Source organism: Drosophila gunungcola, assembly GCF_025200985.1.
Source record: "Drosophila gunungcola strain Sukarami chromosome 2L unlocalized genomic scaffold, Dgunungcola_SK_2 000008F, whole genome shotgun sequence".
Lineage (NCBI taxonomy): Eukaryota > Metazoa > Arthropoda > Insecta > Diptera > Drosophilidae > Drosophila > Drosophila gunungcola.
The window spans coordinates 2,234,196-2,247,885 of NW_026453163.1; the positions used below are offsets into that span (position 1 = coordinate 2,234,196).

Here is a 13,690-nt window from a genome sequence, read left to right on the forward strand (position 1 = left end):
TACGTCTAATGGGGGTTATGAGCTGAACATCTAGTAATGTTCCTTAAGTCCATAGTTACTCGGTGAAAAACTATAGCCAGCGAATGATGAGCCACAATATGAGCCACATGGCTGGGTCACTATTTTATTTTCAGTTCGATTTGTATTCTAACTCCCTCAATTAACGTCTTCTTTGCCCTTTGAAGTCTTTCTAGGTGGCACATAGAACCACCAGGCGCACGAAAAGAAGACTACTGAACCCAGTTTGCAGATCAACGCCAATAGCCACATGTAGCTGTACAAATATTTAAAAAAGGATAAGAATTTATTTTTGGAAAGTTAGCACAATCAATCTCACCGGCTGATATAAAAATTATCGTATACGAGACAAGCGCCTCCAGCATCCTTGTCGCAGGGCTCGTGCCACAAGATACAAGACTCGTCGATCAGGGCTCCGAATATAAGTGGTGCTGGAATGGTGCCCAACAGACGTACCTTGATCCACTGCAGGCCCAGGGCGAAGGATCGCTGCTCATCCTGAACACATCTGCAAGCAAGGATAATTGTATACTTATAGGTTGTGCATTACCTAAATGTCTCTAAAACCCACATCTTTTTGTTGGGTTTTATTGACCTTTAATGAATAAAAAAAAGTTGTATTTTTATATTAGATGTTTTTGTTTATAGTCTAACTACCCCAGTATTATTACCATGGTTAAAAAAACCTTGAGCTATACTTTAATACTAATTTTATTTTAACAACCTACGTTTGCACCTGCACTGTTGCAACGGCTCAGATGAAAAAATAATTTTTGTTTTTGTTGACGTATTTGCTTTGTGGTCTTGCTTGTTCTAATAAATTAAGTGGAACTTCGTTAGCGAGATAATTCTGCCTTCTGTTTAACTACATTTTCATTTTGTGTAGAGAATATATCCGCTGTATCCTGAATCTGCCATACCAACGATGGGGTCAAACTCGTTAAGTTCACTGTTTTTTAAAAAGTTCGGTTTCTTTCGCTGTTTATTTTTCGTGTTCGGACTAATCATTTGAGTTCTATTTAAATTGGATGACTTTTTGCATTAGGCCATGTAAAACTATAAAAAAATTTCTGCTCTTATTTTATTGAGTACATTGATATAATTGTTAAACGCTTTTTTAAAACTTTAAGTAATTGTTTAAATCTATTTTGTATACAAACTGCTGCGAAAACATTTTTTTAAAATTATGTTATAAAAACTTCACTTCACTTCACAAAATAAATGGGAAAAGTAAACTAACTCTAGTTCCGATTTCTTTAGATTGCTGAAATCGTAAAATTAATTTTTCTATTTTTATTTTTTTGCACCTGTGTACAAAAACAACGAAAACAAATCTATAAGGGGAAAATATCAAATCATATTTATAGCTGTTCAAGACATGAACTTAAAAATTTAATTGGTTTAGTAACTTTAAATCTAGTACCCAAACTGAAAAAAAGCCAAAGAAAGCTAAATAGGTTTTTAATAGTCGGGCTGATTACATTCAGAATTTTGAGTTAAATTAAAGTAATTTAATTAAAGTAAAGTAACTATTTTTCCGCGTTGCAATGTGTAATTTTGTTTTACCATGTGACTGTGTGCATCCTGCAGGCAGCTATGGCTTTTATTTCAATCGGAAAATCAAAAATCAGGATATCAAATAGCCTGGGCTAGCTAAATTGGGAGTTTTCCGGTGCGGGAATCGAGGCGAGACTGTGTGAGATGTGTTGTGCGCCGCCGTGCAGGTCTCCGACCTGCAGACCTTCGATGAGCTGCCGGCCCGCCTGTCGGCTGCCGCTGGAGCCACTGCGTCAGGCGACGGTCCAACACGGCTGTCCGGCAACGAATTGCTCCGTGTGCGGCCAGAACGACGGGGAGCAGGGATGCCGCTGCTCCTGCACACGCAACAAGCACATCCTGGAGGCGCTGAGCTGCCTGTTCCGGGTCAGCAGGTTCCAGGTGGTGACCACGCTCTTCCAACTGGCCTACCACGAGAGCCAGCCCCTTCCGCGCTTCCCGCGCGACCGCGTTTGGTCGGTGATGGAGAACGTGAAGGCGCCGTACACGGAGCTGCACGACCTGAGGATCTACGACAGCCTCTACGACCGCTGCGGCCAGCCCATCGATCCGCTGGACCGGACCAACGCCTACAAGCTGTTGCGGCTAATCTTCCTGATCCCGGTGCTCGTTCCGGAGCAGCGAGCCAGGCTCCTGGCCATGCTGGCCCAGCTGAACGCCCGCGCCGCCTGTCCGGTGGACTTGGATGCGCTCCTCCTGGCCCTGCAGCAGGTGCAGCTGGAGGAGCTGGTGTGCGGCATCTTGGAGCAGGACGGAAGGGTAAAGCGGTTCCACAGCGCTCGGCAGTGCCTGGAGCTGTGCAACCTCTACCACAAGGTGGTCGCCACGGACAAGAATGCGATTATCCACAAGCGCCGTCGGATCCAAGCGAAGTCCAAGGGCAAGGACGCGGATGCGCAGAGGAAACCGCAACGAAAGACCATTACCACGCAGATATACTGCACCCGCCGCGTTCCGGAGCCCGAGGACCGGGTCGAGACACCTGTGCTTCGCAGCGTCGGCAGCTCCCTGCGCCGCCCCTCCAACAATGTCAAGAGCTCGGCGGCGGGCCCGCGGCTCAGCGGCACTGCCTCGGCAAAGGAATCTCGCCGCTCCTCGCGCAACTCCACGGGATCTCCGAAGAGGAACAAGACGGAGCTGGCCAACGTAGGAGTGCGAATGCAGGGTGGCGTCCGCCGGAGGAACAAGTCAAGTTTCTAGCCCCGGTGGTCCTTCGACTTTTGGCTCTCCCCAGTAATCCGTCTTTAATCTCGGTCCTTGGTTCATCAAAATTTGGTAAATTCCGTAATAAATTGTACTTTTCTGGTTTTAATTACCTTTTGGGGAAGCGAATGGCATGGAGACCATTGCAGATATTTCGTTCAGAAGGTTGATAATCTACTTCATTACTATGGACAGCCGTACGTACTATATATAGCCGCAGAATTAAAAATCTGCTGTGATCGTCCGAACATAACGAGAAGTACACCAATACCAGGACTTTACGAAAATTAATTGATTTAGGAAAAAGGGCGGTTAAAATTACATATTTTTTTAGGTTTGCCCGGTTAATTGAAATGCCCCACTTTAGCATAGTTTTATTCTCGTTGAAAATACGCATAAAAGACACCAAACATGCTTGGACTCGATGCTCAGTTCAAAAGTTATTACTTGACTTTCAAATCGAAAATATTTGAGCCTCTGTTGGCTTAAAATCCAAAGAATAATTTGTTTCTACACCTTTATTCTAGAACGGAAAAACTTGACTATCTGGTGGGAAATCAGCTAGCTAAGAATACGATGTTTGCGAAAATTTTAATAACGTATCCCAATTAATTGGAACTAACCAATCTTTATTTTTTGCTGAAAAACACTTGGTACACCGTCACGTTACACAATAAAGTCCCTGGCCATTGACCTTGCCTGTTGAACTTGCCTCCAAAGTTGCACAATATATATTTAATAGAATCAAATTAAACTTCTGTTGGATCCGGATGGAACGTAAGACTTAATTTTGGGTTAAAGATTAGTCGTAAGGATATTTAATTGTATTTGTTATGGCATTAAAGCACCATTTTGGCATCTATATAAATACCACGTTCAAAAAGTTAATGATTGGAAAAGGTCAAAGGCGCACTCACCTCAGCGTGGCTGACAAAGCGGGCATGGTGGCCAGGAAGGTGAAGACCATCAGGACAAAGCAGAGGCCCACAAACAGGGGCAGGGTCTGGCACGTGGAGTCGCACTTCAGGTTGGTGGCATCTGGCCGGAAATCGGAGGCGGGCTGGGCATGCCTGCCCTCGTCCACCCAGCCAACGCTTCCGATGCAGCTGCAGTTGTGGTAGCGCTTCAGGCTGTCCGCATGCGCCTCTTGGGCACATCCCGCGAAGCACGGACTGTAGTACATGACGCCATTGATGCCGCAGATTGGGTCGTAGTTCCTCCGGCTGCAGCCGCAGTTGGAGTTGCACTCAGCCAGCAAAACGGGCGGATCGCTTCTGGCCCTCAAGTTGTATCCGGTGGTGACGCCAGCGAACTTCGGATTTGGACACGACACCAGGAAGCAGGTGGTGAAAAGTGCCGCCACCACGGTGGCCATCAGGCACATCTTTATGATTCCACTGCAGGCCAGGTTCCACTTCTTCACCAAGTAGCCGCCGAGGAAGGTGCCACCCCCACCAGCGGGAACCGTGATCAGACCCATCACTAGGGCCGAATACATGGGCGAAATGCTGAACTGGTTCTCGATCTGCTTGGGCAGGAAGGCTGCGAATCCGGCAATGACCAGACCTTCAGTGGCCCCGGCCAGGTTCAGGAAAAAGAAGGTGGGGTTCCCCAGTAGACTGAGCACAGCGCGGGGAAGTTGAGCCAGTCCGCTGGCCACTTCACTGGATTTATCCGTCTCCGAAAGAGCGGCGTGTGCCTCGGACACCCTTTCCAGCTTTTCCGCCCCGGGAAGCACTTTCGGATAACCGAAAATGGGCAGGGCGACGAGGAGGCACATGGCAGCAGCGAAAATGAAGCCCAGCCACCAGGCCCCAATCCACACCTTACTGTCGCTGGTCAGGCTGAGTCTGCAAGCGGTGAAATTATATTAATTACATGGCAAAATAGAATCAATCTTTTTGGAACTTCCACCTAACAGTAAGAAAGTAACTTAATATATAAAAAAAATACGTTTTGTAATTTCCACGAACAGTTTTTACTTGTCCAATATTAAGGTTCTTCTAATTAAAAGTTACCACGGCATAGCTAAGAAAATAAAATTATCCAATATTTCTTGACATTTTTAATTTTAGGACCATATAAATATATAAATGGTGTTTGATAAAACATATGCTAAATATACCCAGGCAGTATTTACCAAAAAAAGGAAACTTCTGCAAGCCGCAGCTAATATACCCTTGCAGATATTACAACCGCAATAGAAGGACTTCTTTTGAGCGAGTTTCGTGCAGGCTGCTTTAAAACTGATGGACAAGTTTGCCTAAAATAGGGACGGAAATGTCTCCTTTACTGCGCTGCAAACTCTTGACTAATAAAATACCCCCAGAAACAACAAATCCCAAGACTCTAGCTTGTGAACGGACTGCGGACATGGCTAGATCGACTCGACCGTTGATTCTGATACTGTTTCATATTTCATATGGCATATCAACGAAAACAAAGTACCTTTTCGACTCCACGAGTAACGGCTGTAAGCATACAAAACAAAACCCTTCTTTCTGGTGTCACTTTTTCGGCTTGGCAAATTAGCTGAAATTGGAATTTATATTTTCTCCCGAATTTGAATGTACAGCAGCGGCTACAGAAGGCCGCCGAAAGTGTTTGTTTAGCCCTAACCGCTCGTAAACATGTTCAAAATAAAATCATAAACAAAATTTTCATGTTCGCAACATTATTTACGAGCGGGGGTGGTGAGGCTCAGCAGGCATTATGACTTATGGCATCTCCTTGACAATAAGCCATGCGGTTGTAGCCAGGCGGACTCGGTTGCAGATGGCTTTCCACCCACCTGCCCCTTGACGGCGAATCAAACAAATGCTCATTCTCGTTCGCACCTTATTCCTCGATGTCAGCGGGAATGTTGTTTTATTACTCTCTGGAGATATTTACACTGCGAGGTGCTTTGTGGCATTTGCCGTTGCCGGGTAACAAATAAGCTCGGCAGCAGCAGGAAAAGGCAGGGGTTTTAACGCCCCCCCACCCCACCCCCGGCTGGTGCTAAAGTCACCTGCTCTTTATCCCCCATCAGCACTCACTCAGTCACTCGACGGCATTAAGTCGTGCGATTAATAACAATCAAAGCTAGCTTATCAGATGTACTATGTATGCATGATTAGTGAGATGAACTTACTGGGCCGGATCCACGCTTAGCCAATCCGTATAGATGAGTAACAACTGGCCGCCGAAAACGTAGCCAATCGCAGGTCCAACGGTGGCCATGGTATAATAGATGCCTGCAAAGACAAACTTCACAATTAAACTACAATATCTGAAAAAAGTTTTAAGCGATGCTTAATTGTGAACAGCATAAGGGTATATTTTTCAGCCTTAAAATTTTTGTTTTTATAAAAAAGTGGTCTGACAAAATAATATTGAACGAATTATACAAAAATAATCTCTTGCATAAACTAGTGTTAATTTTTAAAACTATAAGAACCAAACATGTTACCTTTAAGGCTTCGTACAATTAAAAATATCTTAAGCCACAAGAAAAATTAATTCTAAATTATCTGGAGAAATGTATAAATTTAGGTAGCATATTTATCCGACTTTGTTGCATTTCTAAATAATGCACAAGAGCACACATTTTTTATTTGGCATTTTGTTAAAAAAAAGGCAATTTAAGTTAGAGAAGACATTTCGCCGATTGGGCTTTTACTTATTTATCTATCCACCGTGCATTCACTTCCCGGGGTGGCTACCTCACCACCCTCCGTGAATTTCGCAACGGCGCAAAACTCCCAGGAAGAAGCGAATTTCAATTGTCTCAAAGCCAGACAGCGATATCCAAAGCGGCGAAGAGCTGATGCTGGACGGGTTTGATAATTTCACAGTCGTCTTTGGATGGCACGATAAACCTAACTAAGAGGCAATAAATTTCAGCTGCCGTTGGCTCTTCCCCAGACCCGCGTCTCAACTGAGTCAGCAACAATCTGGCTCTGGCTCTGGCTCTGGCTCTTTAAAACTGGGTCAACAAGGGGAAGGAAGCCGGCTGACACAAGACCCATCCCCCGGCGGGATTGGGAGTGGGATTGGGATTGGGATCGGAGCGGAACAGAGCGGCTTGGGGCGCAAACACCAAATGGCAAACAGTATTTACTCCCTTTGTAGCCGACGTCGATTGGCAATAAGGCGAATAAAAATAAATATGCATGTGTGAGAGCAACTAGCAGATACTTTGATATGGTAAAGGGACCGAGTGTGGGTATTTGTGCATACTTCATTTGTTGTGCGACTGCGGCAGACAAAAGACAAAAGTTTCCGCGCGTCTTATCAACGTCTGCGTCGTTTGCAACTTACCCAAGTAAACAGATGACATCTTCTTTGAGACGTTCTCATCGATATAAGTGACGCCCAGCGTGAAGAGGGGCGAGGCTCCGGCTCCGTGGAGCAGTTGGGCCCCCAGGAACAGCCAGACCGTCCAGGTTAGACTCTCGCCCTCACCCTCGCCCTCGCCCTCGCCCAAGCCGTTCAGTTCGCAGGCGGTCTGCAAGGATATGTGAATTAATCGGGGCGGCCGTCCAAGTCAGTCGCTAAGTCCGCGTACCACTGCCTGGCTGGAGTTCGGCTGCAATGCCGACTGCTCGCACACATTCGCCTCGGCAATGGTGGCCCGATAGTTGCCCACCAGGAAGTTCGGCAGCAGGAAGACCAGCGATCCCAGCCCCATCACGATCAGCCCGATGGCGATGAAGCGCGGCTTGGAGGCACCACTCCGGCCGCCGTAATAGGTCACAGGAACCAGGCAAGCGAACGAGGCCAGGTCGTAGCCGCTGGCCACCAGACCCATCTGCCGGGAGCGCAGCCCAAAGCGACGCTCAATCGTGGAAATGGACACGTTGATAAGTCCGTTTACTATTAGACCTGGAAAAAAATACATTGTTGAAAAGGCTTTGTGTTTAAAATAAATTACACCAGCACAAAAGAATAAGTACTAACTTAAGACTACAAACATAATATAAGGTCGGACTTTGTAGTTTATTTTATTTTTTAATTGCCCGTTTAATTTACTAACAACTCTAACTTACTCTACAATCGCAGGGTAAAATAATTTATTGTAATCGTAGAAGGAAGAATAATTAATTTAATTATTCTCGATCAAGATCAATAGAGATATGGTACAATCAAAACATTTATTTTCTAAAACATAGAGGCGACTTTCGCGATTTGTTGGCGTTAGAGTGGCGTGATCCCGCTTTGAATTTAACTTGCGCTGTGTAGGAATAACATGTCAAATTCCAGATCTCTAGCTTTAAGCTGCTAGTGTTTGAGATCTCGTTCATACGGACAGACGGACAGTCGGGATGACGGACAGACAGACGGAGCTAGATTGACTCGGCTATTGATCCTGATCAATAATATATATACTTAATAGGGTCGAAAACGCTTTTTTCTATGTGTTACATACTTTTCAACGAATACAATACCTTTTTTTACTTTAGGAGTATAAAGTATAATAATCACGTCTCGTTAGAAAAAAATCAATTATTCATGAATATATTGATTTTAAGATGAACGTGGCTCAAGCACTGAGCATACTTATACAGTCAGCAGATCACCCTAAAGTCGAACCCATCACTTTGAGTAGGCCGCTTTTCAACAGGTGGGAAGAACTATAGCTTATTATGATAACAATCTTTATGTCATATCAGCATTGGCTACTTTTATTTTTAAATTTAAACATTGTAATTAAAAATTAAAACTGTTTTTTTCAGGGAGATGCTTGCAGACCTGATCCCTTACATGAAATAGTACCAATCTCCACTGCTCCATTTAACAATTTCTCCCCCTTTGAAACACTTCCTCTACTGGGTGTTGTGACTGTAGTGCAGACAGTCAACAGATTGTCATACAATTCAGGGGGCTGTTGAAAATAAGCAGGGGGCGAAAGATATTCCTGCTGGCAGGGAAGGGGGCTGAGACGAGTGCTGTGGGGCGGGTCATAAATTAAATATATGTGAGACAAATTGATTTTGAGAGCTTAGGCGAATTTTCTATCATAAATAAATATCTATTAGTTTTGGCACCGCCCTCCCCCACCTACAATGCCATTGTTGCTTAGAATACTTATTTCTTTCAACAACGAATTCAATTTATTTTTCAATAACCGCCATAAAGGAAACCTCGCCTGGTCATCTTGGCTAGAAAGGTGGCAGAAAGCTGGGGACACGGAAGGAAATATGAATTGTTAGTGGGAGGACACTTACAAGTCATTTACCCCTCTAAGTGCAATAATTTAATATATCTGAATAGAAACCTTGAGATGGGAAAGTTAATGCTCTGGAGCGGGAGTCAGTGTGTGACCTTTGGCTTGAAGTTCAGAGTGAAGTGAAGACGGCTGGATTGGATACGTGACAATCTCCGATTTTGCATGTGCATCGATTGCATTACACCCTTTTGGGGACACGTTGGGATATACATATGTGCATAGATATAAACGGTTTTCCTAATTAGCTGTAAAATATCCACGTCAAATTTCCCAACGTATTAAGATTGGGTAGGTAGTCGGAATGATTTATGGCATGGTTGCTCAAAAACACGTACTCATGTTACGAATGTCATTGTAGAGTCGAAGAAATTACAAAAACTAATTTTAATTTGTGTTAGCGATAAAAAGGAGTCTCCGTCACCCGTTCTTTCTATCATTTCCAATTATAATATCAATGACTCCTACAATTCAAGGATCATAAAACAGGGCAACGATTCAACTCGATCAGCTTGCCGAAATATAGCTCAATTCAATTCAACGCACTCGGCAGAAATGTGTTTGTGTGCGATGCACCCTCGAATTTAAAATTCAGAGAATAATTATGCTTAGTGCATAAGTTTACATTCAGGTTCTTACAGCTCATCGTCTCGATTGAATTGATTGCGATCAACAAATAAATAAATAATTAAAAGCAGAAATATTTGGAGTCTTAAATAAATATGTTTTTATCAGCGCAAAAAGGCACAAATACGCGCGCCGAACAATATTCAAAGTTGTTTGAGCCATACGAACAACAATCATTAGCCCTTAACAACTTCGTTGTTTTTCAATTTATATATATATATATATATACAAATATGCTCTGAGATTAAGCGATGCATTTCTGTTTTAAAATGACGTTTTTAATTTTATACTACGATATTATAAAGGTACACAGAAACGATCGGAAAATGTATCGAAAAACCCACATAGCTACATTTTTTAAACGTAAAAATAATATCCGTTTTACACAAAATTAATTTTTGTTATAGCTTCAAGGGTAAATAAACTTTGGCCTGCCCAAGTTTGCTCCCCTTCTTGTTTTGACATGACTCCAGAATTAATATTATTTTAAAATATTATATTTCACGAAAGATATAAATAAGAAGGAACTTTTAAAAATGTATGTAAGATTATCTCCGGAACCTAATTTTGGACATGCTCACATGTTCAGAATGACTCTCATTTCTACAATCCGAATATGAGTTATTCAAGATAATTGCTCATTTCCATAGGAAGATGCTGTATTCAAAGCTATAAAAATAACAATAAACCATTTGAACTGGATGCACGACGAGAGTGGAACGCGGCAATACAAAATTGTTGCGGATGATTTATGTTAATGCCGTGTCAACTGATTAATATTTTCGGTCACGTGCCACCCCATCCGCATCCGCATCCGCATCCGTAAGCCGAGCCACGGGCGGCAGGCCATCTCTGTGTCACCCACTTCCACATCCACATGCACATGCACATCCCCATCCACATCCAAGCAGAGGCAATCCCACGTCGGGGGTCAGTCGGAGGCGAAAACAGCAAACAGCAAGCCAGCAGCCAAGTGCAACAGATGCCAGCAGGCCATTTGAGCTGCAAGAACTGCACGGACTTACGGACTTAGTTTGCTTACAGCACACGGACACGGTCAAGACATAAATATGCTACTGGACAGACATCCTGCCAGAGTTGCCCGCGTGAGTTATGATCGTGGCAAAACAATTTTTATTTATTTTAGTTTCAAGTGTATTGACAGCATTTCTTGGTTTTGTTAAAATGTATTTTTTAAAATTTTCATTTGTTTGTTTTATTTAATTTGGCATAATTATAATAAATTTTAAAGTATTACCTAATATATTTAAAAACAAAAAACATTAGTTCAATTAAAATTCGATTTTGATAAGATTTTGATACACCAAAAAAAATGTCAATATCACTGAACTATAGTTAAATGAATTTTAAACTGTTGGGTATGAAAGATTTCCCAATAATACCACGAAAGTATCAAAATAAAACCTATGTGAGTAAAAACTAAGCCCTTAGACTACAGTTTTGTAACTCTTCTGTATAAAAAAAAAAGTATAAGGGTTGTATTATTAAGTATTAAATTAAAACTTATATATTAATACTATCTGTAGTTTATTTCTAAGACACTTAAAATACTAAACTTTCAGTTTTTTGGGAGTATGTAAACTATATAAAAAGTTAAAGATTTACCTAAACGAAAGTAGGAAAATAATTGTAACAACCTTAACTCTAAAAATCAATTTCGTTTCACGTCTGCAACTCAACTCCTACTGGCAGCCATCCAAAAATGCAAAACCTGGCCTCCATCCAGCGTGCGCAGATTCCATCGAGTCCCTGGAACACCGCCTAATCCCCCGTAACATCCATAAACGTGTCGTCAGCTTTCGTGAAATTGGCGAATTTTAATTAACCGCTTGAACCCATTAGGAGTGGGAAACTGAGGCTGAAACTGATGCTGGATCTGAATCTGAGCCGTAGCCATGGGCTCCAGTTCGGCTCAGCCGGGTGTCTGAGGTGGGGTAAACAGCGATTAACATTGTATTGATTTATGCTGCACTCGCACTCCGAAATCACGCCTATGACAACGTCAAGGGGCCGGGGTTCAAACACCCACCAAGCCCTCGGAAATGGTGGTCCAAACTGGGACCATTTACACTTCAACGGCCCTTTCAAACTATTCAAAGCGCGGTGATTTTTTGAGGTTAATGCATCCTCGGGCTAGAGCAACAACAGCGTCAGCTCCCTGACTGCTCCGGGCAGATATTAATTTTTAATTCGCTTCCATTCACAGCAGCTCCAACCGGGTCTCACCTTCCTCCTTCTCCAGTTCCTGGGTCGAATTCTTATCTGTTGCACACAGACCTGCTGGCCGAGGCTGCACAGGCCCTGGATGCTAATGAAGCGATGCGGATGTCCTCGTCGCCTTCGCCATTGCATTGTCTTAGCCGGCTCGAGACTTCTCGGATTCAGGCTGGCTAAAAGTTTGCTTGGCAAAAGTTTCTCTTGTAATCAAGAAAAATATGGACATGTTGATTCAATATTGATTTAAGAAGCTAAAGGTGGACCCAGGATTACGTTGCCAACATCAATTCAGGGCTTGAGACACAGGAATATTTTCCTGGCTTTTGAGAAACAAATTGCAAAAAATTTGCCTTTGTAGATGTAAGATATATCTTTAAGTTTTTATACAATTAATTTGGAAACACCTATCAATACAAGTGTTGTCTTTATCTCTGGATGTTTAATATATATTATTCTACCCTCCACATCGAGTCACAAGTAATTTTATTCTTCATTCTTCCGTGTATTATTTGTTGAGAAAATCACTAGAACACGCTTATTTAATTAATTTGCACAATCACTATTTATAAAGTAGGATGCCATGGAATCTGCTTTTAAAAAATTCATCCGGCTTGGCTTTTTCATAGGCGAAAAACATATTGGGTAATTTAAATAGTAAATATAATTTTAAAATGTGTATATCAGTGGATGATACTCCACTGAACTTGGGGTAACAATTTTAGCTGCCTTGAGCTTAACGCTTCACCGGAAAGCAGTCCACGCAAAATTCAAAAATCAAGCGTGGGCGGGAATTTCGCGAGACGAATCGTTTAAATGAATTAAGTAGTTCGGAACAAGGGAATATCAGCCAGCTCACCTTGCAGAGCACCGCCCCAGCAGAGCCAGAATAGAGCCCACTTGGCGGTGCAGAAGCGCTGGAGCCACTCCGGATGCCATCCACACCAACCGAAACGCCGGGTATCCGTATCCAAGTCCGCTCCCGAGGAGGCACTCCGGCTGGAGCGGGCACTATTGTTGTTATTATTGTACCCATGGGCGCACTTGGGGGCCACGGCAGTGCCGGAGTCCAGCTCAATAGAAGCCTCGGACATGGTTTTTACTTTGTTGTGCCACACTATCAACACTTTTGCGATCCACGCCGAACGACGTGCGGAGTCTGACTGAGCTCAGATATTCAAACCGCCGCGGACAGAAGCTCAGCCCGACTTTGCTGTTAAGGACTCGGCGCTAACAGGGCTCTGTTGAGAGAAACCAACCCCGCTGGGCTGCCGCCCACCCGGAACACCGAATTCATGAATGAATCTGTGCGCCACACCCCCGTTCAGCTCCTCTTATTTTACGGGCTGGACTTGTCAACAGTTGTCATGACGCTGCTTTCGCGTACCTTATTATCTGGGTAATTGCGTGGTTATGGGGAAGGTGGGGAATTTGGCGACTTCTTTTTCAGATGAAAATTATAATTTTATTCCCATTGGAAAATATTTATTCAACACTTGCCTGATAATGTTCATGTTATTTGCTATGAAAACAAAACATTTAATTAGCAAACGCTTTTTCGACCGCCAAGTCTTATCGAACTTTATAGCGTTCATAGATTCATTTTTAAAATCATTTACAAATATACCTTAGTTACAATTTTTACCAATCTTTATATCATTATTTATTTCCAGAACGGGTTTAAAATGATGCTTAAGGGATTCGCACATTAACAAATTTTTTGAAGAGTTCAGATTTTGTATTTAAATTTTTTGCTTTGGAAATTCTTTACCTCGAAATTAGCTTTTATTTAAGCTCAAAATCTTTTTTTTTTAAACAAATACGTTTTTATCCATTTTATGG

General features: G+C 42.8%; 2 protein-coding genes across 2 annotated transcripts; one reads left to right on the forward strand and one right to left on the reverse strand.

Annotated features, from left to right (window-relative positions):
- Positions 1 to 7: 7 nt before the first annotated feature.
- LOC128253431 (solute carrier organic anion transporter family member 4A1) lies at positions 8 to 13,511 on the reverse strand. Its single transcript, XM_052981820.1, has 7 exons — positions 12,708 to 13,511; positions 7,328 to 7,644; positions 7,081 to 7,267; positions 5,912 to 6,014; positions 3,696 to 4,628; positions 338 to 526; positions 8 to 274 (listed from the first exon to the last, which is right to left on the reverse strand). Exons 1-7 carry the CDS (start codon positions 12,940 to 12,942, stop codon positions 157 to 159), a joined length of 2,082 nt encoding a protein of 693 aa, XP_052837780.1. The 5' UTR covers positions 12,943 to 13,511; the 3' UTR covers positions 8 to 156.
- Positions 1,603 to 2,947, forward strand: LOC128253434 (uncharacterized). The gene has a single exon (XM_052981824.1). The coding sequence runs from the start codon at positions 1,720 to 1,722 to the stop codon at positions 2,773 to 2,775; it is 1,056 nt and encodes a 351-aa protein (XP_052837784.1). The 5' UTR covers positions 1,603 to 1,719; the 3' UTR covers positions 2,776 to 2,947.
- Positions 13,512 to 13,690: the final 179 nt, after the last annotated feature.

Coding starts and splice junctions, on each gene's coding strand:
- LOC128253434 (XM_052981824.1), top strand. CDS start 1,720: ATGTGTTGTGCGCCGCCGTGCAGGTCTCCGACCTGCAGACCTTCGATG.
- LOC128253431 (XM_052981820.1), bottom strand. CDS start 12,942: ATGTCCGAGGCTTCTATTGAGCTGGACTCCGGCACTGCCGTGGCCCCC. Junction 4,629..5,911: donor CTAAGCGTGGATCCGGCCCA/GTAAGTTCATCT, acceptor CACCGCTTGCAG/ACTCAGCCTGACCAGCGACA. Junction 275..337: donor GATAATTTTTATATCAGCCG/GTGAGATTGATT, acceptor ATATTTGTACAG/CTACATGTGGCTATTGGCGT.